Source organism: Dicentrarchus labrax, unplaced genomic scaffold (genome assembly GCF_905237075.1).
Source record: "Dicentrarchus labrax unplaced genomic scaffold, dlabrax2021, whole genome shotgun sequence".
NCBI lineage: Eukaryota > Metazoa > Chordata > Actinopteri > Moronidae > Dicentrarchus > Dicentrarchus labrax.
The window spans coordinates 1,805,798-1,832,122 of record NW_026136716.1 but is presented as its reverse complement, the minus strand read 5'-3'; the positions used below and the strand labels follow the sequence as shown (position 1 = coordinate 1,832,122).

The 26,325-nt window shown below is 40.2% G+C and overlaps 1 protein-coding gene across 4 annotated transcripts; it reads right to left on the bottom strand.

The window, feature by feature from the left end:
- Nucleotides 1–1,576: 1,576 nt before the first annotated feature.
- On the bottom strand, nucleotides 1,577–25,161 carry ptprnb (protein tyrosine phosphatase receptor type Nb). Of its 4 annotated transcripts, none has more exons than XM_051427989.1 (23): nucleotides 24,909–25,161; nucleotides 18,627–18,677; nucleotides 15,993–16,103; nucleotides 15,793–15,898; nucleotides 15,560–15,722; nucleotides 14,442–14,997; nucleotides 13,790–13,933; nucleotides 13,451–13,485; nucleotides 13,117–13,286; nucleotides 12,091–12,177; nucleotides 11,211–11,290; nucleotides 11,072–11,136; nucleotides 8,858–9,067; nucleotides 8,013–8,330; nucleotides 7,481–7,628; nucleotides 7,282–7,355; nucleotides 6,939–7,016; nucleotides 6,638–6,757; nucleotides 6,346–6,512; nucleotides 4,880–4,933; nucleotides 4,310–4,374; nucleotides 3,679–3,752; nucleotides 1,577–3,346 (listed from the first exon to the last, which is right to left on the bottom strand). In XM_051427989.1, the coding sequence occupies exons 1-23, from the start codon at nucleotides 24,985–24,987 to the stop codon at nucleotides 3,275–3,277; spliced, it is 3,027 nt and encodes a 1,008-aa protein (XP_051283949.1). In that variant the 5' UTR covers nucleotides 24,988–25,161; the 3' UTR covers nucleotides 1,577–3,274. The 4 variants fall into 4 exon arrangements, with proteins under 4 accessions (XP_051283949.1, XP_051283948.1, XP_051283951.1 ...); XM_051427988.1 differs by having other exon boundaries at nucleotides 14,442–15,000; nucleotides 24,909–25,160; XM_051427991.1 differs by having other exon boundaries at nucleotides 8,013–8,315; nucleotides 14,442–15,000; nucleotides 24,909–25,160.
- Nucleotides 25,162–26,325: the final 1,164 nt, after the last annotated feature.

The following is a 26,325-nucleotide window of genomic DNA, read 5'->3' as shown; positions in this document are numbered from 1 at the left end:
ATATTGGATCCAATACGATCTGCTACCACTAGAGGGTCTGATTATTATTGATTATTGTTATTCCAATAATTGTACAGATTCTAGACACCAACAGCTTTTCCTTCTTTGATTTTTAAAGACTTTATTAGATATTAAATGTCACTATTTCTGTAATTCTTTTTACAATCAAATGTTTCATTTGAGCTTTCAGCTACTTTAGTTACTCAGTGATCAAGAAAGATAAGCCAATGAAAATTGGGATGCAAAAATGATAATTCCCACTAACTGTTCCTATTGCAATTGTAAAATCTGTTGCAATCAATACAATCAATATAATATAATATATCATGAATGTGCCCTTTAGTGAATGCAACCTGATGCTTTATTGTGTGTTTGATGGTTGCAGGAGGACTGCTGCTGACACGCTCTGTGGGACCTATGGAAACTATAGGCTCTATTATATTATTATATATCTTAGGCTGTAACTGAATCCTATAAAAGTTTGTTGTCCTTACAAATCTCTTTTATTCCATAACCCTCTGCTTCTAATCCAGATCAGCCAAGAACCGGCAGACACCGTTGTCCACTTCTTGGCTCAAGGGACTCGAGTGTTTGTGAACTACTAAAGAGTCTTCAGGTATATACAGTATATTTACTTTTCATATCAGTACTAGTAACCATTCATGAGCGAGACAGATTTAAAAAAGTCTTTATTTTCTCTATGAATAAATGAAATAATTAAATAAATAACTGACTCCACTTGCTTTCTTGTCAAGAGTTATGAGTTATACGTGAACGTTGATCAATAATCAACAATAAGTTATTGAACTTCTTTGATATTAACTCATGTTAAGTGCTGTATAGTGTTGCAGTTCATTTATTTTGTATGTGTAAACATTACATACAACATGTTTTACACAAACAAATGTTCATATATATCAGCTACAAAATTAGAATTTTTACATTTATAAATAATATAATAAAACATTTTTGAGCTACTTAAGTGTATGAATAAAAAAAACTTTAAGAATGATTATTATATCCAAAATAAATAATACTGGAGGGCACTCACTAAAAAATACTTAACATGTATCTTTGCATATAAACATATTGGTAATAACTTTTTTACTTTAGAATAAAACTCTGCACCGAGTGGTCTGCGAACCGGGCTCTGTGTCCCATTGGTATCGACCAACCCACCGCGCCACCAAGCTCTATCTTCGCTTTTATCTTTTTACTTCAGCCGCTGGACCACAAAACCCACTTGGTGTCATAAGAGAATCAAACACATGACTCATAAATCCTGACATGTGTGAAGGTTTCCTCTCAGTGATGTGTTACACCTGCACTCTTCATATCACATTAAACACATTGTTGTTCCCAAACTTATGTAATATCTGGTTGGATAGACGTCAGGGTTGGGGTCTACAAGGCTGGTGGTTCAATCAGTTACTGATACAGTTAAACTCCACGAGGACAGTCGGATTAAAACCCACGCTCCCAGTCTTTGGAGACACTATACTATACTATATATATATATATACACTAAACTGTGATGATTTTAAAGTGCAGAAAGTCACAGAAGTCACACGACTGATTGCAGCACTTAAACACGAAAAGATTTATTTAAGGTCTCACAGATACAAAATAGCTTTTCATATTTTCATAGAACAGCATTTCTTGTTTTGTTTTTTTGTATTTTTTTTATTCATTTTCTGACTTGCGTGAGGTATACAACAATATAACAATCTGAATGGCACACAAAGAGACGGACGCTGTACGTTTGTCTTTTCTGGAGGTGTTAGTGGAGAGGAAGGGAAGCTACGGAGCGAGCAGGATGTGTGAACAATCATTCCCCAACCGCCTTGTAAAACATCTGGCACTTCATCAGTATCTTTCCAATGGTGATATTTCTTATCACTTGACATTTTAGAAATATAATTTTTTAAGCCTTTTTTGGCTTTCAAATATATATTTTTTAATAATTTAGCTTCCTCGTTGAGACCAAAACCAACATGACGACTCAACAGCGACACAATGTCAAACACATATAAGAGGAAAAATTACATTTCTGCTTCAATCTGGCCTAAATCGAACCTTAAGTCCCGCCCCCTTTTGGCTCCAATAGAAACTGAGCACACCTCCTTCAAGCATAGGTTAGCCTAGCACGTAGCATATCTAAGTACAGGAAAGGAGGAAGTTGACTGTTATTGGAGCTCAAAGCAAAAAGGGGCTTAGGAAGGGTTAATCGGAGCATAGCTCCCAGAACTTCAGACTGGATCTCCACAAGTGAAATCTGATGTTTAAAACTTGTTCACATGCAGTCAGATGGTTCAGAAAATACATTCAGGGTGGGAAAGTAGTCAGGTGAATTAAGTGTTTGTGTTTTTAATTTATGAGGCATGACAGAAACATTTTATAAACCCTCTGGAGTCTGCTGGTTCATCAGTGAATACACTGTTTTATTCATAGTAACTGTATTTAAATGTCCTGTAGAGACAAACTGAAAGTGCTGACGATCAGCTTTCACAAAGCATCTCATTTACGTCTGTAGACCATAACATTTCTTTAAATCTGTGAATTATTAATATTTATTATTATTATTATTTACAAGCCTATACAGACTTAATAAAATCACTTTACCTGTAAATTAACTGTATTTTGGTTTTATTTCTTAAACCTTTCTTCTGTATTTTATAATTTATAGAAATAGTGAAATAATATTCTTTACATCCTTGAACTGCTCCATGGCAACATTTTGAGTTATTATCACAATATATATATAAATATATATATATATATATATATATATATATATAAATGTGCCTAGGTGTCTTTAATGTTTTGTGTTTTGGGTTCCTGACAGCTTTAAAGTTTGTTAAATTGACAAAACAACTATTTTTACCTTCTTATATTATATGCTTTTATTAAAACAGCTTCTTTTTTTTATCTTCCTGATTTAATTTTCATTTCAACTTTTTCCCTCTGAGTGTCCCTGAACACATCATAAACGTGCCACAAATACTTAAAAATCAGATTAGAAGTATCGCGGTGACGGTGTAAATCCTTCCCAACCTTAAAGTCGTCTGATAGTAATGTGTTCTTTTTTTGGGCTTTTTTGACATCACCATTATATTTGAAGGGATCACCCGACAGGCAGAGAGAGAAGCATAACATCTTTCTTCATCATCATCGTCACAGACAAAAAAGGCAAAGTAACATAGGAGAATGCGTGCGAGAGTCAGGGGGCAGCGTCAGTGCGTCAGACAGGAGGCTGGTCTGGGTCGTACTGGTTTCACTGGGGCAGAGCTTTGAGGATGGCGTTGACCTCCTCAGCGACGGCAGTCAGGGCGAACTCAAACTGGTCCTGGGAACAAGAAGGAAGACGATTACATCTGATACCCAGAGGAAAGACTCTGAAACTCTGCTCATGAAACATTTCACCAAAAAAAGCGTAATAAATACGTTAAATCAAAGAATTACGACTTGTTTACCACCTCCTGATCGTCCTGCACAGTTATTTCTCAGACTGTCACCAAAGCTTTTAGTCAGAGGTTTCTTGGTTCTGTTGACAAGTACTTGGCATGACTGTGACATCCATATGGACCATCCTGGTCTGCCAGTTGTACCAAGTCTCCCAAAGTCAGCAGTCGCTGTTATTTTACACGTTTTATTAAGTTCAGCGTCACACTGACTGACCTTGGTGCGAACCATCCCAGGCCTCTGGTCTCGGACGTGCTCCAGCGTAGCAGCGATGTCGATCTCTTTCACACCTGCAGGAGGACAGGTAACACACATTCGCTGGGTGAACGCACAAAACCAAAAACTCTGGAGGGACCAGTCAGTTCACATTGTTTTAGATTATATTTATTTTATGACTTTTATTAGTTTTGTGTGTTTTTATTAATAATACAAAGTAGATAAAATGCAAATATTGTAGAGAAAACAAAGGTAAACCTTGACGACAGGTTTATCTGTGATAAAACCTTTTCCCTTGTTGTTGATGCACCAATAACCCATACTAAGAGTCTGATCCACTATTTCTCTCTATTTCTCGCAGTGTGTGGAAACAGTTTTTCCTCAGAGCATTTGAGGAGTTTTTTGACAGCTGGTAAAACAAAAGATCAGAAATGATTTGGACTTTAAACCGATCCATCAAAAAACTACAGAACTGGCCCGACACATCCGGATTCTGCAGATCAACCTGGGACATCCCTCATCAATAATTCATGTTTCTGTTGCCACATTGAATAAAAGAAACACTTTAACTGGGTGACATTACACCTTACAGGCAGGAAATGAACTTAATACTAACACACATAAACTTCACCTTTAGCCATGCGATTGAGAACCATGTCGATCAGGATGTAAGTCCCAGTCCGGCCTGTACCGTCACTATGGAAACGACACAAAACAAACGTTATTAAATAAAAGCAATTTATTAGAGATTAACTTTATAATAAACTGTGCAGTACTTTTAAAAAAAAAGTGTTTTACAATGCAAACTAAACACAAAAGCAGCATTACACAACAACAGGCCTCATTATTTTACACTTTTTCTCAGATGTTTGTGGGAAATAATACAATAATGCTGAAAGCATACCTGAATAAAAATCTCATATTGTATTATTATTTTATTTCAAATCTTACACTCTACAGAACTAGAGTCTGTGCTTACTATTGATTCAAATCAAATTTTTGATGCTGTATTGTTTTGTGCTGCCAAAATGTTGCATAAGTCTGCCACCAAGTGGATTTATGTGGTACTACAATGCAGTGCATGTACTTATGTGTACTGTCTGTGTGTTGATAACTGCACAACTTGATTTTTTTAGTCTACATTAAACTTTTTGTAGTGGTTGTTGTTGATTATTGAAGAATGAGGACGTTGGAGGTTTACCTGCAGTGCACGATGATGGGGCAGGATCGTCCTCTGTAGCACTTGTTCACCTTCCTGAAGAGAAAACAAATGCAAAACATGACAAGCTGAAGATAATATGAAAACATATGTGACGTTTCTGTTTACACGACCTTCATCGGGTATATTAATAAGCATTCCAGCAATTCCATATTTATAGTATATAGGAGAGGATGAGAAAAAATCAATTTAATCTTTACTTTTCTATCTATCTAATGACAAACATAACACTGTCAAAAGTTTAGAAAGGGACGAGTGAAAAATGATTCCTATCGTATTTAATCATACACTAAAAGAGACACATAACTCCAGACTAAGTTAAAAGATAATGACATGATATAATTCACACAGCATCTACATTCACACATAGAACTGATGCTTGTTCATTTATCTAATAACTGTTGTGTAGACCGAAAGTAAAAAATAATACACAAGCAGTAAACGATAGATGTAGGCAACACTGACTTCTGCTGCCACTGTGCTGTGACAAAAAACAGATTAATTATTATTTCTGTCCACAAACTAACACTTCAAAATGTTACAGGAAACAACTTGTTCCTAGAATTTTCAAGAGATTATTGTCCGAGTCTCGAAACACAAAATACTTGTTTTACAAAAAATGTAAATACAAGTTTTTTGTTTAAGCCAGACAAGCACATAGATAGATAGATAGATAGATAGATAGATAGATAGATAGATAGATAGATAGATAGATAGATAGATAGATAGATAGATAGATAGATAGATAAGGGGGGTAAAAAGGGGGGGTTTCGGCGATGGACCTCCTGCTGCAGCCACATCAGTCCATGATCATTTTTGTGACTATGCAACTGGACCCAGACTACTAGCTGCAAACCACAAGAATGACACAGACAGATATGTTCAAAATTAAACCAAGGGCCCCGCTGACCTCCATCGCACAGGGTGGGAGGACGGGAAGAGAGGAGGGACAGGAGGGGCGAGGGGGCAGGAGGAGAATAATGGTGGAAAGACAGAAGGAGGGAGGGTAACAACATTGTTTCTTCAGTGTGTTACTATAGAGCTGGGTTTCACTTTCAGGATGCAGACACGTCAAGTCTATTTATGTCGATGTTCATTTAACGGTATCAGAATGCATAATCACCTCGGTAATGCAGCATCATTTCACTTCTGTTTCGTTAGTTTGTGCATTTTTTTGTTTGTGGAGAAATACAATCTGACCAAAGACAATAAGTGTTCCTGTTTTAATTCCAGATTTGTGAATTTTAAATCACATTTTGAGTTTTTTAAATCAACTGGCTTGAAAAAAACACAGCACCAAGTTTCTCATTTAAGTTTCTGTTGTTTGTTTGTTATATGTAATATATAACTCTTAGAATGAAAACATGGAAAGTATTTCCACTGGATTGAATGGTTTTCTTACATCACCTGGTTGTGTTTCTTTGTGTGTATAAAGGTAGCAGCAGTACCTGCGAAAGTCCAGCAGGGGGCGCGTGGAGGTGGGGATGCCCTGAGCCGGCCAGCTGAGGAAGTGGAACTGAGTGAGCGTCCTGGTCTCCTGAGTCTGCACGTTCTTCAGGTAGAAGCTTCGCACCAGGAAGTCGTTACACCAGATGTGCTCTGACACCAAGTTCACCTGGATGGGGGGAAGAAATACAGCTGCTGAAGGACTGAAACAGATCAGACATGTCTCTCTCTCTCGCTCTCTCGCTCTCTCTCGCTCTCTCCCCTCTCCCCCTCTCTCCCCCTCCGTGTTCTCACCTCGTAGATGTGGTAGAGGGATGAGCCCTCATCAGGCCAGTAGCGGTCACACTGTTTCTCTCCATCTTCCACCAGAGCAGTCATCATCACGATCACAGTGCAGCCATTCTCCCACACCATCTGCACCACCACAACAACAACAACAACAACAGCAAACAGGAGTGATTAACAAACAATCACTGAGAAGGTGTCACTTTGGACAAAGGAAACAATCAGTTGAACTAACCAATCAGGTTTTACAGTGAAACCAATAAAACAATACATCTAATCAATACATCTACATCAGACGTGAAACACCGACCTGCCAGAAGTCGGAGATGGTGTGCGACAGGGGGCCCTGGGTGGCGATGTAGGCTGGCATCCGGGGGTCGTGCTCAATCTGAAGGTAGGCGGGGAGGGAAAGGTTACACTGGGGCAAAGGTCAAAGGTTACCTCAAGGGGGGGGCAAACAAGTCTCTGAAGTAACTGCATTCTTTCAGAAAACTGACTAATGGAGCCCAAAATGTTCATCATCAGTTCAGCAGACACATTGATCTCTGATTGATTATAAGATAATTGTCCTCCAACCATCTTGTTTGTGAGTCAGACACAAGATCTCTCTCAGAGGGATAGTGTGGTTACCATGGCGACCACAGCAGACTTACTATGGTGCTGGCGTTGATGTAGTCGGAGCGTGAAGGGTTGATCTCCGCCTTCAGCTTCACCCTCGAGTGGTCATCTGAGGAACAACAGTGACATTTAACCCCGTCTGTGTCCCCACTCCTCATATTCACGAATCATTTTAGACCTGACACACTTGTTATCTGTGAGACAGCCTTAAGGTGTGAGACTGCTGGGACTCACAGGGCACGGAGTCGGGGCAGCGGTTCTTCTTGCCGTTGGCGTCGCTCTGAGCCACAGACACGGCGCTGGGCTCCGCCTGGTAAGTGCACAGAGCCTCCCACTCCTTCATCAGACGGTCCTTGTTCCTTAGGTGGTCCTCCATGTAGGCCTGAGGGACGTTGGGAAGACAACTGCTTGTTTTTATGTGATTGAGTAAACTGCAGATACTTCATATTGTATAACACTAACAGTAGAGAGCAGCTGATAAACTGCACAATGAACCCAAACACAATCACTGCAGGAAGGTTTGGAGGAATTTTGAACAGATTGTTTCCTGTAAATGTTGATCAGAGAGGAGTTTTCTTTCTTTTGTTTTAGACAATCCTGAATGTCTGCAAAGGGTAAAACTCTCTTTTCTATCTCATACATCACAACACAAAAACAAAAAGGAGAACAAATGCTGCATAAATATAATCAGAATAATTATTTTCTACTCAACCCTCTTTTCTTCTTCATCCTATGACCATACTTCCTCCCAAACACTGGTACTGACCAGGATCATGTGACCGGTGGAGATGTCCATGTTAGCCTGCGCCGGCTCCTCGCACCATGACGGCGTGCTGCTGTGGGAGCTCGGGCTGGGCTGGGCTCCGTCGCTGAACTGGGACGACACGCTGCTCACCCTCGAGTCGGTGCCACCTCCTCCTGCTGCTCCCGCTCCTCCTCCAGCTCCCCCGACGCCGGCACCTGCTCCTCCTCCTCCTCCTCCCACACCTCCTCCTCCTCCGCTTGCTCCTCCCACGGCGCCGAGGGCTGCAGCTTCCAGGCGTCCGAAGGCACCTTTGGAGGCCATGTGCTGGCGACACAGGTCCTGGTGAGCCAGTTATGCGTGTTACACTGCTTTATCACACAGTTATTTAACCTCTGGGTTTCTCAGCTCACGAAGATGTTTTATAAATATTTGAATGAGCTTTTCTTACTATTATCTTAATTATTGTGTTTTTAATGTTCTTTAAGGTCCAGACTTTTTTGAATGAGGGGGCACAAGGGGGGGCAGTGACTTACACAGGGGTGGCATGAAGTCTGTGTCTGAGCTTTCATGTCACTCCCAATTTATGCATTTCCAACACTGTTTATGGACCACAGTATGCAGACATAAGGGGATTAGCATACATTCAGATATCTTGAGGTCAGAGGTCAAGGCATCCCTTTGAAAATGGCCATGCCAGTTTTTCTGTCACCGACATGGTTGGTGCGTTACATCATCTAGTTTCATATGATACACTGTAAACAAGTTCATTTAACTAAAAGAATGTTTGATTGCATTATGTGTGAAAACCTCAACCATAACTGGTTATTGTTTCTTTGTCCTATTTAAAAGTTCTTTTCCTCGCTCACCTGGTACTCCTGGTGGCTGAAGCTGCCTCCCTCTGGTCCCAGACCCAGCTTCTTCGCTGCCAGCCGGTGGGCGTGGTGACGCAGACAGGCGATGGTCATGGTCGCCACCAGGATGCCGCCAATGCACGCCATGGCGACCAGCGTGGCGAATACCCAGCGGGAGCCGGGCTGGACTCGGGTCACCAGGGGCAAAGCCTTCCCATCATTCCTCTGTGGTTAGAGGGGAAAAGGGATTGAGATGGAGAAAAGTAGTGCTGAGGAGGAGGAGGCATCCATCTCAGCAGGAACCTGACAGGGGCGCAACCAACAGGGGGCCAGCGGCAGCTATTTTCTATCTATTCAAATCTAAATCTATTTTAATTAAAATTAAGAAATATATAATATATTTCATGTTTGGTCGCATTTATGTATGACATAGAGCATGATGTTTATTTAGTAACCGATGGTCCCATTTAGAGTAAAACAGACCATAAAGCAGGGGATGCTTTAGGGCATTGTTTCCTGTTACAGACGAGTTGAAACTGCGCAGCCAATGAGAGCAGCTCAACTCGCAGTACGTCAACGCCAAACTAAAAACATTGCAACATGCGTTACAATGTTCTGAGAAAAGCTGCTGTGGAATCGGACACTCAGGGCCAATCCCAAAAAAAGCCAGCGAGATCCTGAAGTGACGGAGATTTTACACATACATTCAGCCTCTCCACGCTCTCTTCATTTTCTCTCATCCTTTCATCTTTGTTCCCCTCTTCTCCTTGTCACCCCAAACTTTCTCTTCCCATCCTTTTCTTCCTCTTCCTCCCTCCATTCTCTCCTCTCTTTCTCTCCCTGGATGAATTGTCTCTGTTGACCTTTCAGACCTCCTCCTTCCTCTCCGTGGGCCTCAGGAATGTGAGGCGCTCTCTCCCAGTGTGTGTGTGTGTGTGTGTGTGTGTGTGTGTGTGTGTGTGTGTGTGTGTGTGTGTGCGCGGTATCTGAGAGACATTAAAGCTGGGAGTGTAGAAAGAGTCTTCACCTGCTATTATAAAGGGGCCCGATGGGGTTCAGTTTGTGAAACTGAAGGGTAAAAAAGAAAATGGATGACCAGACTACATGTGGACTATAATGTGTGACTACATTGTCATGTTTTCTTTCTTCTTTAATTTATGGTGCTCCAAGCCGCCGCCAAGACAGTTCATTTATCACTGCTCACAATTAAAGAAGAAATCTTTTTTAAAAAGTCATAAAAGAGCTGAAACACTCCTTAAAAATATCTGCAGGAGTTAATTACTGCAGACATCCTATGATATATTCTATAAGGTTGTGCATACGTTTGAACACACTGAAAATGCAGTATTATAGATAAAATATGACATTCACACACATATTGATCCTTTTAGGAATATTATACAAATACCTCAAGTAATATAAAGAGAAATGTCACTGTTATCTTGTTATTTTGTGTTCATTCTTATACTGTAGGGAGATTATAGGAACATTATACATACAACATAAGTGATATAAAGAACTTAATAAGTTCACTATAAACTGATTAAGTTATCTTTATAATATATATTTATCTTTTTTTTCATAGGATACAAGTGACCCAGCAGCTCAATTAATAAACTATAATAATGATAACAGCTAATTAGTTGTTTTCACTCACCAAATGCACGATGCAGAGAAACTTTCCTGAAGACCTGCTGCACTCACATGGTGCCGAAATATCAAGAGTTTCAATTTACACTGAATTTAAACAAACTGGACTTCCTGGACTGACTTTCAAAATAAAAGCGTACTTGTACTTTACTTGAGTATTTCCACATTTTGTTACTTTGTACTTCTACTCAGAGTCAGATTAATAATACCAAAAATAACTCAGTTTATAAATTATGATGTATTTTAATGGATTAAGGTACCCAGCCGTATATAAAGTAATTAAAATGAATCCCATGTTTAGTGATGAACACATTAATGCATCCATAATTCTAATCTTAATTCTAATATAATCTTATTTTATTATATTTATATTTATTTTTTATACTAACATGTTTACAAAAGTACAGTTATGTCTACACTTTGGTTATATATCTGAGTACTTGTAGCAGCTGTGGTAGTCATTGCAACAACAGCAGTAATCTGATCTCACTGCTCCTCCAGCGTTCACACTCGCTGCAGCCGTTCTTCGTCTCTGATTTCTCCTTCCCACAATCCTCAGGTATCAAACTCAGCACTCACCTCTCCAACGCCACCCTGCAGCACCTTCAGGCCCGTCTCAGAGTCCAGGAAGTTCTTCTCTGCAACTGCAGAAATAAAAGGTTAGAGCGTAATGACGCATGTGGCACTGTGGGTAGCAGTATCATCCAGCTGTTTTTACCGGCTTTATCTGCCACATCTGCAGCTGTCAGGTTCTTGGAGTTGGGTCTGATCCTGAAGGTGATGGCAGGTCCGACCACACTGCAGAGGAGAAAACACACAATGTAGGCACAGTTACTGGACCTCTACAGAGGGAATATGGTACTTTTTAGTCATTATACTTAAGAAAAGTATCTGAATACTTATTTATACAGAGGGAAATCTCTGATTGGTCTGTTTCTTATATTCAGTGTGTTCAAAACATGTATCCAATGTTATGGACAAAGAATTGAAACATTAAATGTGAACAAATATGATCATATTTCATTTCTACTTTATAAAGTTTATAAAGTATTTTTGTTCTCTCCAATCAATTTTAATTAATATTTCAGTGTTTCTATCACAAAATCAACTTGTAAAATAAAATATTATAATATCTTTATAATATTAACACATCTTATTGTATTTTTAGATGATCTTTTATATTTGTGAGTAAATTATTTGTGTACTTTTTAAGTGTGATTATTTTATACATGTTTTTTTACTCAGTGGATGTTTTGAGAACTTGAATAAAGAATTACAGACAAAAATAACGACTAAGAGATTTTTGCTTCAGTTTCCACTTTTGGGTCAAAGGTCAGGGGTCACTGTCAGGTGAGAAGATGAAGCGAAGCAGATTAAAAGCAGTGAATCACTTCCACATGCAGACAATCAACACACACCCGCTTTTACGACTCGCTCAGGTTCCACAAACAGCTCTGGGCCAAAGGTTTAAGTTAATCCCCTGAAATAAAAGTCAGTGATCCAGTAAACGAGTGCGGATCAGGAGGGCGGGGGGGCATCGGGCTGCTGGACTCTACAGATCTGTGAGGGTTCATGAGCGCCGCAGTCCTCGGTCCTACCTGATGTTGATGAAGGAGCCGGTGGAGAGGCCGATCCTCTCTGACAGACGCTCCAACAGTCGCACCCCGTCGTTCAGACTGAGGGGGCTGCGGCGACAAAACGCACACATTCATACACACACACGCACACATTTACACACACACACACACACACACATACACACACACACACACACACAGACACACATACAAGCACATTTCATACACACACATTTACACACACACACACACAGACACATACACACACACATACACACACATATTCATACACACACATAAACACACACACACACATACAAGCGCATTTCATACACACACATTTACACACACATTTACACACACATGAACACACATTCATACACACACATAAACACACATTCATACACACACATTCATACACACACAAACACACATTCATACACACACATAAACACACATTCATACACACATTCATACACACACATAAACACACATTTATACACACACATAAACACACATTCATTCACACACACATAAACACACATTCATACACACACATAAACACACATTCATACACACATTCATACACACACATAAACACACATTTATACACACATCATACAACACATAAACACACATTCATACACACACATAAACACACATTCATACACACATTCATACACACACATAAACACACATTTATACACACACATAAACACACATTCATACATACACATAAACACACATTCATACACACACATAAACACACATTTATACACACACATAAACACACATTCATTCACACACACAAAACACACATTCATACACACACATAAACACACATTTATACACACACATAAACACACATTCATACATACACATAAACACACATTCATACACACACATAAACACACATTTATACACACACATAAACACACATTCATACACACACACATACACACACATTCATACACACACATAAATAAACACTCACACAGGAAGTCGTCCTGATTGGTGGAACCACGAGGAGGAAACGAGCGTACTGACCTCTGATTGGTGACCACGTATCCGTACTCGTCAGTCTTGGATCCTGGTTCAGTCTTCGGTCCGTCCCGGTTGGCTGCCGCACTCGAATCTTTCTGGAGTCCTTCTGGTCTGACGGTGGAGGCCGGAGCCGCGGGGGCAGACAACTTGTATGCCATCGAACCCTCTGTGAGCTGACGGACAGAAGACACACAAATAACAGCAAATCTATCAGAAGACACAACAAAAACAAAGTTCTGTGGTGGACGACAAAATGTGAATTTATACATTTATACATTTATACACTGCAAAAAATACAAAATGAACTACTGTGTAATGTTTGTGGGAACTCGCTCACCTTCTTTCCTGTGGCAGCATTGTTTCCATAGTTATCTAAAAAGTAAACAAAAACATCAACATAAATAAAAAACGTAATAATGCAGGACAAAATTATAATATTATTATTATATCATATGATTGATTGTTTACATTTAGTTTTCTGACATTGTATGTTTAAATATGCAAATGATGCATTATCTAATCTACAGCAGCAAACAGACAAAGTGTAGTAAAGTAAACACTGTACGTGTTTGTGTGTGTACTTTCTTCATGTTATGGAAGCCAAATCTGTGAGCCCCAAATCTCAAACGGCGTTTCTGCCTGTGGTGTCTCGCCTTACACGAAGAAGCCGACTGACCTTTGGTCTGTTTGTGGCCGTAGGAGCTGTCCAGCTGCAGCTGTTTCAGGGCGGCCGGCAGATTGTCTTTCTGCTCGGGGGACAGATCCTTCAGGTCGAGGCCGTAGTGCTCGAGCAGCAGAGCCAACCTCTGCAGAGAGCGCTCTGAGAAAACACAGGTGGAAGAGCTCAGAAATCCTGATCCTGTAGGTTTTACTGGAGCTTAACTTTCCATTTTGTGAGAGTTCCTACTTGATCCTCCTCCTTCTGTATTATTAATCTGAATCTACAAAGAGACTAAAGTTACCAAACAAATGAAGTGAAACTACAATAGTCCCCTGTACGTAAAAGAAAGCAGAAGAAAATAAAAATACTTATCATAAAGATCTTATGATTTCAACTTTAGTACTTGAGACTTTTAGATATTTACTAATTGTAAAAAACTAAATTGTTTCCACCCATCCTTCCTTCTTCCCTGATGTCTTTCATTACTTATTTCTCAGTTGTCTCTCTTTGGTCTCTTTATTATTTCTTCCCTTTTGATCAACAGCTGAAATTAATTAAATTATTTAGATAGAATAAAATATGTTTGTTTCAGGTAAAAACCAGCAACAAAATGAATTTAGAGCATAAAACTTATTTTCTTTCTCTTTCTTGTTATTTCCTCTCTCACCGTCCAGTCCGGAGAGAGCGTCGTACTCCTCCTGCGCCTTCTTCTTTGCCTGCTCCTGCTGCTCCTGCTCCTGCTCCTGCTCCTGCTCCTGCTCCTGCTGCTGCTCCTGCTGCTGCTCCTGCTGCTGCTCCTGCTCCTGCTGCTGCTCCTGCTGCTGCTGCTGCTGCTTGCTGAGCTGGGCCATCTGGGAAACGTAGTCCTCGCCATAGTCCAGTGGGAAATCCAGCTCCTGGAAGAAGGAGGAGGGCAAGGAGGAGGAGGAAGATGATGAGGAGGAAGACAGTGAAGAGGGAAATCCCGCTGCTGCTGCTGCTGCTGCTACCGCCCCTCTGTTGCGGGAGAGGGACTGCACAGGGGAGGAAGAAGAGGATGAAGAAGAGGAGGAAGAAGAAGGGGAGGTGAGGTAAAAGGACACAAGGTCCTGGAGGAGCTGCCGGTCTCTATCCAGAGGGTTTCCTCGGGATCTGGAGCGAGAGGGGGCGGCGAGGAGCGGGAATGCTGGATTATCGTCCAGAGAGTTGAGGGAGCGTTCCTCCTCCTCCTGGTAGCCGTACTGCTGCTGCAACAACACACATACAACAAACAAATGTGGTTTTATGGCCACTAGGGGGCAGAATAACTCCACAACACACCTCAAAGCTACACAAAGCAAAATGATCTTCCCACTGGGGAGAATCTAATATTCACTCCACTTTTAGCTCTGGTCTGGTCTCCTCCAACAATGTGTGCATTATTTCCAATAGAAAACAATAAGAGAGAAGTCTGAAAACATAAACATATGGATCATTTGTGCAGTAGGAATGTCATTTTTTGTATTTTCTATCTTGGTAAATATTTGGTAACACCTCATATTGATCCGGTGACTCTTGGAAACTGGGGAACCACTGTACTTGCAGTCAAATACTGTATATTTTTTCTGAATATTTCAGATTTTATCAGCAGTGTCAGAGATGTGAACTTCCAACCGGCTGGCAGACAGTGAGAATTGACCTTATATTATTGTGTGACCTAGTTAATCAGTATATTATTTCAACCATGTTGGACACAGTAGCACTCAACCATCTGCTGAGATTGTTTGAAATAAACAGTCCATATGTGTGCCTGTATTCTTTTCCCACCTGGTGGTAGGTGTACGGGTCCAGCAGAGGCGTCTGCATGTGGACGGAGGATCGGGAGGGGTCGAGGATCATGTAGTCCACATACTGCTGCATCATCTCGGGGTCTGCTGGATCCTCGGGCCCCTGAACCCTCCGCTGACTGGGGCCCGACAGTCTGGACAACCTGGGGAGTAAATATTTGTTTTAAAGGTTTCTTCTCAGTTTGTGTAGTTTTGTGCAGTAAATTTTCTTACTGTCTGGGCGACTGCTCGTCAAGTTTGGAGGAGGAGCCGACTGTGGGAACTCGACTCAGCTCTCGGCTGATGATCGCCTGGGTGACGCCGTCCCTCCAGGTCAGACCTGCGCAGCCACAGGGCCACAGAAATGACTTTCACTCTTACTCGTGGTGAGCAAGAATTTAAAGCCTCCTGATGTCACAGAAAAAGAGACTCACCTTGCACCATCAGGCCTTTGAGGACTTCCTGCAGTTTGTGCAGGACTTGTACGGACACCTGGTACTGGACGGGCTCCTGGTGAGGAGGCTGGCACTGTCCAAACAGACCATCTGCACAGGAACAGACCAACACAGTCAGTGCAACACTGAAGCACAACGCCACAGCATCCACTACCTCCTACCTCTGCTGATTGAGACTCTACAAACTGTCAGTCACATCACAGACCAGACGTTTTCTGACTGGGGGGAGGGCACAAGTGGGACACTGACAGGGGGTTTGAAGTACTACACAAGTTATGCTTCTTTTTCACTAATATTTGCATTTTTAATATTAAACACTTGATAGTTTTACCTCCTCGGGCCTCATTGCTTCATTTTAAACCTAAATGTATTGGACAGGGGTGAGGGTAGGTGAGTAAGATTTATTTTTAATTTGAGCAAACTGATCCTCTAACCCACGTAAAACCCCAAAGCAGCTTAGCATCAACCAGGTGGAAACAAACTGGCTGTCCTCAAACGGGTTCAAAAGTAGTAACTGGTGCACAAATATGACATAGGGAAGACCCACGCATGAACACAAGCAAACAAACAAATGGATAATTCACATATATATGCACCAGAGACATATTCTACTTCAGTCAACCCTTTTCCTTAAAGGTCCCCCTTTCTATCATTGACTAAACTGAAACTCCTGACTTGGAAAATAATGTGCTCAAAATTCATCCAAATTGCTTGTTTTACACAAACCTCCTGCTGGTATTGTGTTCAGTTTGTTTAGTACAGTTTATCAGTTGTTCTCTACTGTTATTGTTGAATATAATATTAAATATCTATAAATGATGTCACTTAGAGGATAGAAAAGTGGTCCCTTAAAGAAAAAGGTTGGGAACCACTACTCTTATATATATATTATAAAAGATCCTATTTTTGAGATCTGATTCTGTTTTTCGAAGCAAATAGCAGCTCAGTTATTTTACACAAACCAACAGAGAGCTGACGTTCACTGAAGAAGAGCAAAAAAAGAATACACACAAGCACATTAACACACACTCAAGGGGCACACATCTACATACAATATAGTGTATGCAAACATACACACACCTACATCGTACATGTACACAAACAACATATACAGTACACACTGACAAATATGTACATAAACACATAGAGAAGCATAGCAGAGTTTGTGTGTGTGTGTGTGTGTGTGTGTGTGTGTTTGATGAGAGATGGAGGGAGACAGAGGTGATGACTCACCACGGTCCACACACACACACACACACACACACACACACACACACACACACACACACACACACACACACACACACACACACACACACACACACACACACACACGCGAGGGAAACACACGGTCGTCAGGCAAGTGATGTCACTGTTGTCATAGAGACGGCCAGGGCGCGCTGCGATTGGCAGAGAGCGGCTGACGGAGGGACACCTTGTTTACGTTGCACTCTCGCTCTTTTTCTCTTTCCTTTTTCTGTCATCCTTCTCTCATCTTTTCATCTTTCTGCCGGTGTGATGAATCTCATAGACAAACTCTATCGTTTTTCACACACTCACATTTCAGCGCAATCACACACATTTTGCTCACTATTAAAGTGTTTCAGTCAGATTACAGATGTTTCAGGCTGCAAAAAGTTTTGTTTATTTGTGCCGTGTGGAAGTTTAATTGAACACTCCAGAGGTTGGATGAAGATTACAGATGTTTGAGAACACAAAATGGGTAGTTTTTTTGTGCAGTCAGGATGTATGTCTATTTTTCAGCAAATATTCCAGATTCCAGATGTTTAAATACACAAAATAGGTTGTTTTTAATGGTTGAAGATTCCAGATGTTTAAATACACAAAATGGGTTGTTTTTTTAATGCAGTCTGAAATTTAATATATTTTAATGAAATATTCAAGATTACAGATGTTTAAGGACATGAAATGAGTTGTATTGTTTTATTGCACTCTCTCATTCACTCTTGCATTTCAGCACATGCATTTCCTCAAAGCATCATCTGACACACGTCGTGAGACCTTGCTATGATCATGTTCCCTCGATGTTCCCGTCTCTGAACACAGGAAACAAAACATCCTCAAGGCGGACACAGAAACGTACCGCCATCAATAATGCAGCTGCCTCTGAAGGCTGAGACACAGGTGCACGCTTGCGCACATTCACGCTCTTGTAATGACATCCTAACCATGTTTGCACAGACAGGAAGTACGCAGGAAACCCACTGAGGGATTATGGGTGACGGGTAGGCTGAGCCATGATGGTTGACCAGCTCCTGACACGTCACAACTTCCTGAAGCGTGCTGCTACAACTGGAGCCTGCTGGGGTTGCTCATTATTGGTCGATTTACTATTCTCATCATGTTGAGTTCATGGTACTGTAAACACAAGCTTCCTACTGGAGAAGAAAGCGTCCATGTCGGCCGGCCAGAGGAGGATATCTGAGATGTTTTAACTTTTATGAATGTGTTAAAAAAGAATATTTTATAGATTATAAGATTTATAAATGTAGGTTTAAAGGGTCAGTTCACCCAAATCACAGTCACAGTGACAATTGTCATGGTTTTAGCCTAGCACAGGTAAAACTGTAAATGTAAAACTCCAACACTCACCATCGTTGCACAGCTGATCTCTCGGACAGAGCTTCTTTTCAAACAAACAACCTGCAGAACCACAAAAACAACAACAAATACAGAAGAATAAATGCACATTCATTTAAAAAGAATCTCACCAAAACAAGAAAACAGTGGTCCAATAAACCAGCCTCCTTTAACTCAAACTTTTGCACATTTTGTGCCTGAATTTTACATCTAAATGCATTGTGTATATGTATATGAAATTAATGATTTTCTGGTAATGTTAATGAGTTATTTCCCTCCTTTTCAACCCCACTTTGTCACATTAATATATTAGGATATATTAGATATTAGGAGAAAATATCAACCTTATAAAACTAACATCAGTCTTTAAACTGACCTTAAGTTTATTATATGAAGCAAAGATAGACAGAAATGAGCTGGGAAACCCCAACCAGAGCAGTACACTGGACATCAATCTTTTGTTGCTAAGTGATGGGAATATATGAATGTGTGTGTGTGTCTGTGCGATAGATGACCTTTCCCCGGGTCCTAATCGGTTGCGAGGTAGTAAACAGCAGCAGATATGAAGACGCTCGCTCCGTTCTGTTTATTTACGCCTGTTTGCATTGGGTTCTCATTAAGGATTTATATAATAACTATTGTTGGAGTACAGAGCAAAAAGGGGGCAGGATTTAGGAAGGGTCAACAGATGTAAAAGCCCACTTCTGAGGAAAATAATGTCACAATGTAAACTGAATTTCACCTGTTTTAAGAAAAAAAGAATTACAGACAAAAATAACTTGATTAGAAGAAGACGTTTGATATAAATCTCAGTTTGTGGTGATGGTGTTTTCTCCTCTACCACAGCCCTGACTGACGCCTCAGGCCAACTCAATCTGTGTTTTTACTTCTACTTTAAATCTATAAAAAGTCAGTCAGACTATCGACTACATGACGACACAAACACAGTGCCTGTGGAGCGGCTATCAGAGAGGGAATCTCCATTAAACGAGAAAGCTGAGGCGCTGCTAAACATAGAACGGAGAGATTCTCCATCCGTCTGTCTGTCTGTCCGTCCGTCGCCCTCTCTGTCCAAACTCCACATGATGACTAATCTCTGCTCCGTCCTTTCTCCTCCGCCCACACATCCCCTCCTCCCTCCCTTCCTCCTGTGTTATCTCTCCGTCTCTGTCCTCGCCTCTCATCTCTCCTTGTTTCTACAAGAGCTCATCTTCCTGCAGACAGTCCATCACTGTCATCAGTCACACCACACTCGATCACCTCTGCTAATACACATTACCGATTTATCAGAGGAAGATGCAGCGTAATTGAGCAATTTAATGACTGTAAACACTGTTTATCCTGAGCAGTTAGTATTTAAATCCAAATGGTCCCTCAGTGTTTTACTATTGAGAAATCTGCCTCTTTAGTAAGAAAATATCAACGTGTTTCCCACAAAAATCTACTTGTCAGGTTGCGGCACAGAAAGCGAATAAATAGGCCTATATAGTCACATATAATGTTAGGTAACGTTAACCAAACAGTAGCTTATTAATCTAGCTCGCTCTACTGTAACTACTATGTAGAAACGATTTGCAGTGCAGACAAGTTAACGTATTTTTCCCGCACTGGCAGATTTCTGGTAGTTTTCCCAGTAAGTGGGAGAGTTTTGCAGTGAAGTTGATTTAGAGGCAGTTTTTAAACTCAGGGAGTCATAGAAACCGGCATTAAGCTCTCCTGTTTGATTCAATTTCACCAATAAAAACAGTAAAAAATGACTCAATTCAGGTGGTTCCAGCCAGCAGTCTTTATGTTTCTCAGGGTTTCCTCCACACAGCACCAGCTCCATTTTGTTTCCTGGGAAGGTGTGGTTCAGTCTGAGCAGAATAACAGCATAATAACGATTCCTTACACCATAACTAAAGGAACACTTCAGGTTTGTTTCACTCTACTCTCACACACAGACATTTGTCATCCTCTGCTGCAGCATCAGCTCTCTCTCAAGGCTGCAACTGCTCCCGAATAAAACAACAACCAATCGAATACAAACCCACATTCCAGCCTCCCTTCACCGGCTACCACATTGGAAGTGGTTTTAATTAGTAAAAGGTTGAAGTAGATGAGTAATTAATAATTTAAGTATTATTATTTTGTGAGGTCTAACCTATGACACATTTATTTTAATTAGCACAGTAATACCTTGTCCTGTCTGGCAAGTTAGCACTAGCACAGTATTATCTGAACCATTGTTACTTTCTTCTTTGGAAATCTACCTTGAAGAGAACTTTATCGCACCACCTTCCCTGACTTTATCTGATTCTACCTTTTATTCTGTTTGTTTTTTTTAAATCGCTCTAAGTATTGTATTGCTGTTTTTATGTTTTCTTTGCTTTTATGTGAAGCTCTTTGTAACTTTGTTATATATATATATGTGTGTGTGTTTCTTTTGAATCCTCACCTTGAGCTTTCCCGAACCTTACAGTTGCCTTTCTTTACCAAACCTTACACATTCAGGTGGCCTTTAGGCATGAGAACAACAGTCTGTCAAAACTAATACAAAACCAGGGACGATGAATATTTCTGTAGTTGTGTACGCGACAACTGATATCCTGTGTTTCAACAGTCCACTATGATCCAATATGTGTTTTACGTAGAACAGGTTACATTAAGGAAATCCGGCTGACTCATCACAAGCTCAGAAATTGAACCCCAGCCTCCATCATCATCATCATCATCATCAACATCATCATCAGTGCCTCAGTGTCTCACTGTTATCGTCCATTAACTGGCTGCCAGATTGAATCCGCTGTCATTTTCATAATGGTGCTGCTGGCATTTGTGGCTGTGTGAGTGTGAGCTCGTCCTCCCGGTCTGCGGGCTGACAAAGGATATTTAAGGTGGAATGAGTCAGCCGGTACGGAGCAGAATAAAGCCTACATGGTGTCGCTGAGCGGCAGTGGAGGCAGCGAGGTTACAACCCTCCTCGGCTCGGTTGACCTTTAAACTATAAACTTCATACTGACTCATACTGACTGGAGTGTTTTAAAGGATGAGTCTGTCAGTCTGTATTTTCCTTTTCAAATAAAAACACCAAAAGCAACAATGAACTGATCCACTAACAAGAATCGTTATACGTCATCTTCCTCTGTGCCACACAGATCCACTCACACATCAATGAGCCTTCATTACCATAACACACACACTGGAATTTATTTATACACCGTCCTACTGCCACAAATACTCACTAGAGCACCAAATGTGAATTAATCCACCGCTGAAAATAGTCCCCAACAAATGCACTAAAGCACTGGGGGGTTATGAGGCCTTCTTGATTTTAAGAGGTGTAAGAAAATGTATATACACAGTAGACCGATATCTCAGCATTTTATTATTTTTTTTGAAGGAAACTAAATGAAATTGTTACTTCTAGTTTAGATCTAAATTCTGATAAACAGCCTCGTCCTGCATCAGAAAACTACCAAAGACCTCATAGAACAATGAATCTGTCAAAAAAAATAAGCCTATTAGGTCTATGATTATTAAAAAAACAATATACTGTATATATAATACACACTGAGATTTGTATAAGGAGTGACAAAAAATGTCAGGAAAACAAATAACTACATAGAAATAATCTGCTCAAAATTCATCCGAATTGCTCGTTTTACACAAACTTCCTGCAGTTACTGAGTTCACTGTTTTGGTTGATTGTATAGTTGTTCTCTACTGGTGTTGTTATCCATTGAATACAATATGAAATATCCATAAAATATGTCACCTTAACACTTTTCCAGTGTACTGAAATACTGTTATGGTATAGAATGTATGTTGATTCCTGTTGCTATCACATTTTAAAAAAAGGTCTCTAAAAAGTTAATTCTTTTTATGAGAAGCCAACAGGATGAAGAATATTAAACGGGCACTACTTTGTCTTTTGGTCTCTGTCTTAAGCTTGTTTGGATTCGGTCTTGACTTGGACTCGACCCCAATCTGGCCCCCTGTCGACCACTTAACTGCCTCAGACTTGGATTTGTCTCGGACTTGACTTACGTGATCTTGACTACAGACATTTCGGGGGACTTTAACTCACCCACTCGGGGCTGTGAGTGATGTTTTAAGTCCTTATTGAAAAAGCTATCATCTATTCAGTCGATTAATTGATTAATTGTTTCTAAAAACTTTCAAAGTTTCTCTATTAAACTTTATTTCTTCATCAAAACAATACATAAATATTGTAAGAATGATAGGTAATGTTAAACTATGCAATAAAGTTAGAAAAAGTAGCCCTGTTAATGGTCTTTAATGTTCCATACAGTGAGCTATTATTATGAGTTCAAGGAAACTTCAGTCCTCTGAGCATACAATAAAGCTGCCTTTAAACTTCAGTTCCTGTTAAAACCCCATTATGGGATGTTATTGATAACCTCTGCAGGAATCCTTTAGGAATTCCAATGAATACTGTTTTCTTTAATTCCCTTTTCCTACAGATATTAACGGATGACGAGATCATGAGGATTTAATATTCTCTGCTGGCCGCTGTCCGTGGTGCTGAAACACTCCAGCTGGTCGCTGTCCGTGGTGCTGAAACCTCGCACAGTGTTTAATGCTGAGACAGAGACAGGAAGCCATTGTTGTAACTGTGAGCAGGCGGAGCTGAGAGGTCACTTATGAGTCATAACTGGGAATATGAGAGTGTTACTGTTATGTTTCTCTATGGATCTATAGTTAAAGAGACTTTAGATTTGTGAGAGTTTTTATGTCATTTTTTCTTGGTATCTAACTGCCTGAGATCTTACAGTTTCTGAGAGAGTATAGCCATCAGTGTGAGGATATTATTGATTGGTTTTAGCTCTGTTATGGGCTATATTATGTATAATTTAATTTGCTGGAGTGAACAGACACTTGCATTAGTTGCTGTTTTTGGTATGTGTAGCCCAAACACGTTTCATTCACACACAGTAAACATGAACTGCAGGATCTCTTCCACCCAGATCAGTATTTTATCTTCTAAAAGGGATTAACTAAAACTGTGGATGTATGACTCCGCCGAACTGTAGTCTAATAACATATTCCTCCCAGGATATTAAGATCTCATACTGACCTTATAAGGTGATCACTGACTTAATGGTGTTATTATAATATCCTATAATATCTCAGTAATCTTCCTTATGGGGATGTATTGTCTCTGTTGTACCCACGAACTCACACTCTCTGTAGTCATAAACGTTTTATATGAGATTTAGAGTATTAATATAACAGAACACAAGTATTTGCTATGTAAGTATATAATCTGTGTCTATTTCTGTTATATTTTTTAACAATCATACAGACTTAATCGACTTCTTTTTGGACAAATCCAGTGTTTTCTTGTCACTGATGCTTGGTCATTGTTCTAACTTTTTATTGGCCTCTATAATAGTGACTTATTGCAGGTGAATTATTTCTGTTTCTATTTCCGGTTGCTATAGTCATCATGAGTTTGGTCACAAACTACCCTACCCCCGGTGTTACTATTGTGAGTTTGTCTCTGCAGTGTTGATCTTCATGGTGCATTTACTTCCTCTGTAACCACCATCATATCCTCACACCTAATTTAATAACACCAGAACCACCATTCTGTAAATATTTCCTCACAGCTGCAGCACACAGACTTTCTATTACATGATCATATAAATATATATACAGGCTCAGATTCAAGCACAACATCTCTCTCTTCCTCTCTTCCTCTCTCTACTGCTGTTCTTGCTTGTGTTTGTTGTTGTCGTTGCAGACTGAACAACAGAATGATTCATTCGGGCAGCCAGACACATCCGAGCTGACCCTCGGTCAGTGCTCTTGCGTCAGTGACGCAATTTAGCGCCAGTGTAAACAGATGAGAGGCAGAGGAGCAGGAAATACAAGCAATATAAAATGAATTCTGGCAGGTTGGATTGCTCTGAAAGCAAACTGATCATAGATTTTACTGGGATGTTACACCGAAATAAACAGCTACTATAGGATTATTATAGGGATATCAAAGCTGATCCATTTCCTGCATCAACACTCGAGTTTAGGAGGACAGAGCAACTTCAAATCTACATTTCCCGCAAATCCTGCAGCATATTTTACAGAAATACGATTCTACAACACCCGTAGCCTACTAAATGTAATGAAGGAGGTGAAAACAGTAACACAAAGTGCTGTAAGGTCACTCTAAACTAAGTACAACAGGTACTATATGAACACGGCAACCGGGGCTTGTCATCGGGGAACAGGTCGTGATGAACGCAGCGAGTTCATTAAGAGGGTGGAAGTGCATCCGTCAGCGGCTCTTACCGTGTCGGGCGGCCGCGCAGAGCCGGCAGGAGGCGGTGAGGAGGAGGCACAGAGCTGCCCAGAGCTGCGGAGACCTCATGGTACATCCAGCATCCACCGGAGCGACGAGGAGGAGGAGGAGGAGGAGGAAGAGGAGGGGAGAGCGGCCGCTGCTGCTGCGTTTCTACCAGCTCTCCATGTCTGAGGAGAGGCGGCTGCTGCTGCTGCTGCTCAAGACTGATGGAGAGGAAGTGTGTGAGTGTGTGTGAGAGAGAGGGAGAGAGGAAGAGAGGAAGAGAGGGAGAGAGGGGTTGGTTGGAAAACCAGGCGCCACACTGCAAGAAATATTTAGACTCCAACTGCTAGAATGATACAACCTGACAACACATCTTAATAAACAGGAATTAACTCCAAACTTAAATGTGTGCAGTGTTTTAGGTTCATTCCAGTTTGTTCCATTGACACATTCTGACTTTATATCATTATAACAGTGTAAGCATTATCTAAATAATGTGTGGTAACATCTGGATAAAGATGCATTTAAGTGACTTTATTCAGATAAATTCTGTTCACACATTTTAAATAAGTTTGGAGAAATGCTGCTTATGAATCTTACTTCAATTAACTGAATGGAATTTAACTCAAGTTACTTTAACAATAAACAGTGTCAGAGTTCTCCAGTTCGCACTGCAAATTCTGTCCTAATAATACAATTCAAGTACTATTTTGTATTATTAATATTTAATCAAAGATATTTACACGTGTAAAAACAATGAAATGAGCTATAAATACAGGCAAACACTAATTCTCATTATTGGATTTTTCTTATTTCAATTAGAATTTGTTTTTTAAATTTCCATAATTATACAAGATATCAATTAACTAATCCATGTGACACTACAGACAAAACTTTGTGTTGTCAATAATTTTACATAATTTTAGAAATGTATTAACATTAATCTTGAATTTATCTACAGTAAATATCTGCTAAGAATTTATAGATGTGCAAATGTGTTTTAACCTTTTCATGTGAAAAAGAGTAAATTGTTTAAACAAGTGGTGGATGTAAAAGTTTAATAAAGATCAAGCTTGAAGTTTTCAAGACAAAGAAGCTTGTTTGTAGTTTGTTTTATGTGTGGTAGCTCAGAGGAATATTTATTTACCACTAAGAGGTTTCTCAACACTTCAGTCTCCACACAGTCCCAAACATTTCAGGCTGCAGAACAACATTTATTTACTGTAGATTGATTCAGTTTCTTTCGTTGTTTCAGGATGTTTTATTTCTGTCAGGCTGACAAATGTTTCCTTTACTTCCTAAGATCAAAAGCTGAGAAAACTCAAAGTAAAGTCTGCATTTCTTGCAGTGTGGAGGAGTTCCTGTCTCTGGCTGCATCATGACGTGGTTCACATGGACCAGAAGTCTCAGAGTTCCTCCTGC

Coding starts and splice junctions, on each gene's coding strand:
- ptprnb (XM_051427988.1), bottom strand. CDS start 24,987: ATGAGGTCTCCGCAGCTCTGGGCAGCTCTGTGCCTCCTCCTCACCGCC. Junction 13,486..13,789: donor CGGCCACAAACAGACCAAAG/GTCAGTCGGCTT, acceptor TTTACTTTTTAG/ATAACTATGGAAACAATGCT. Junction 3,347..3,678: donor CTGGGATGGTTCGCACCAAG/GTCAGTCAGTGT, acceptor TCTTGTTCCCAG/GACCAGTTTGAGTTCGCCCT.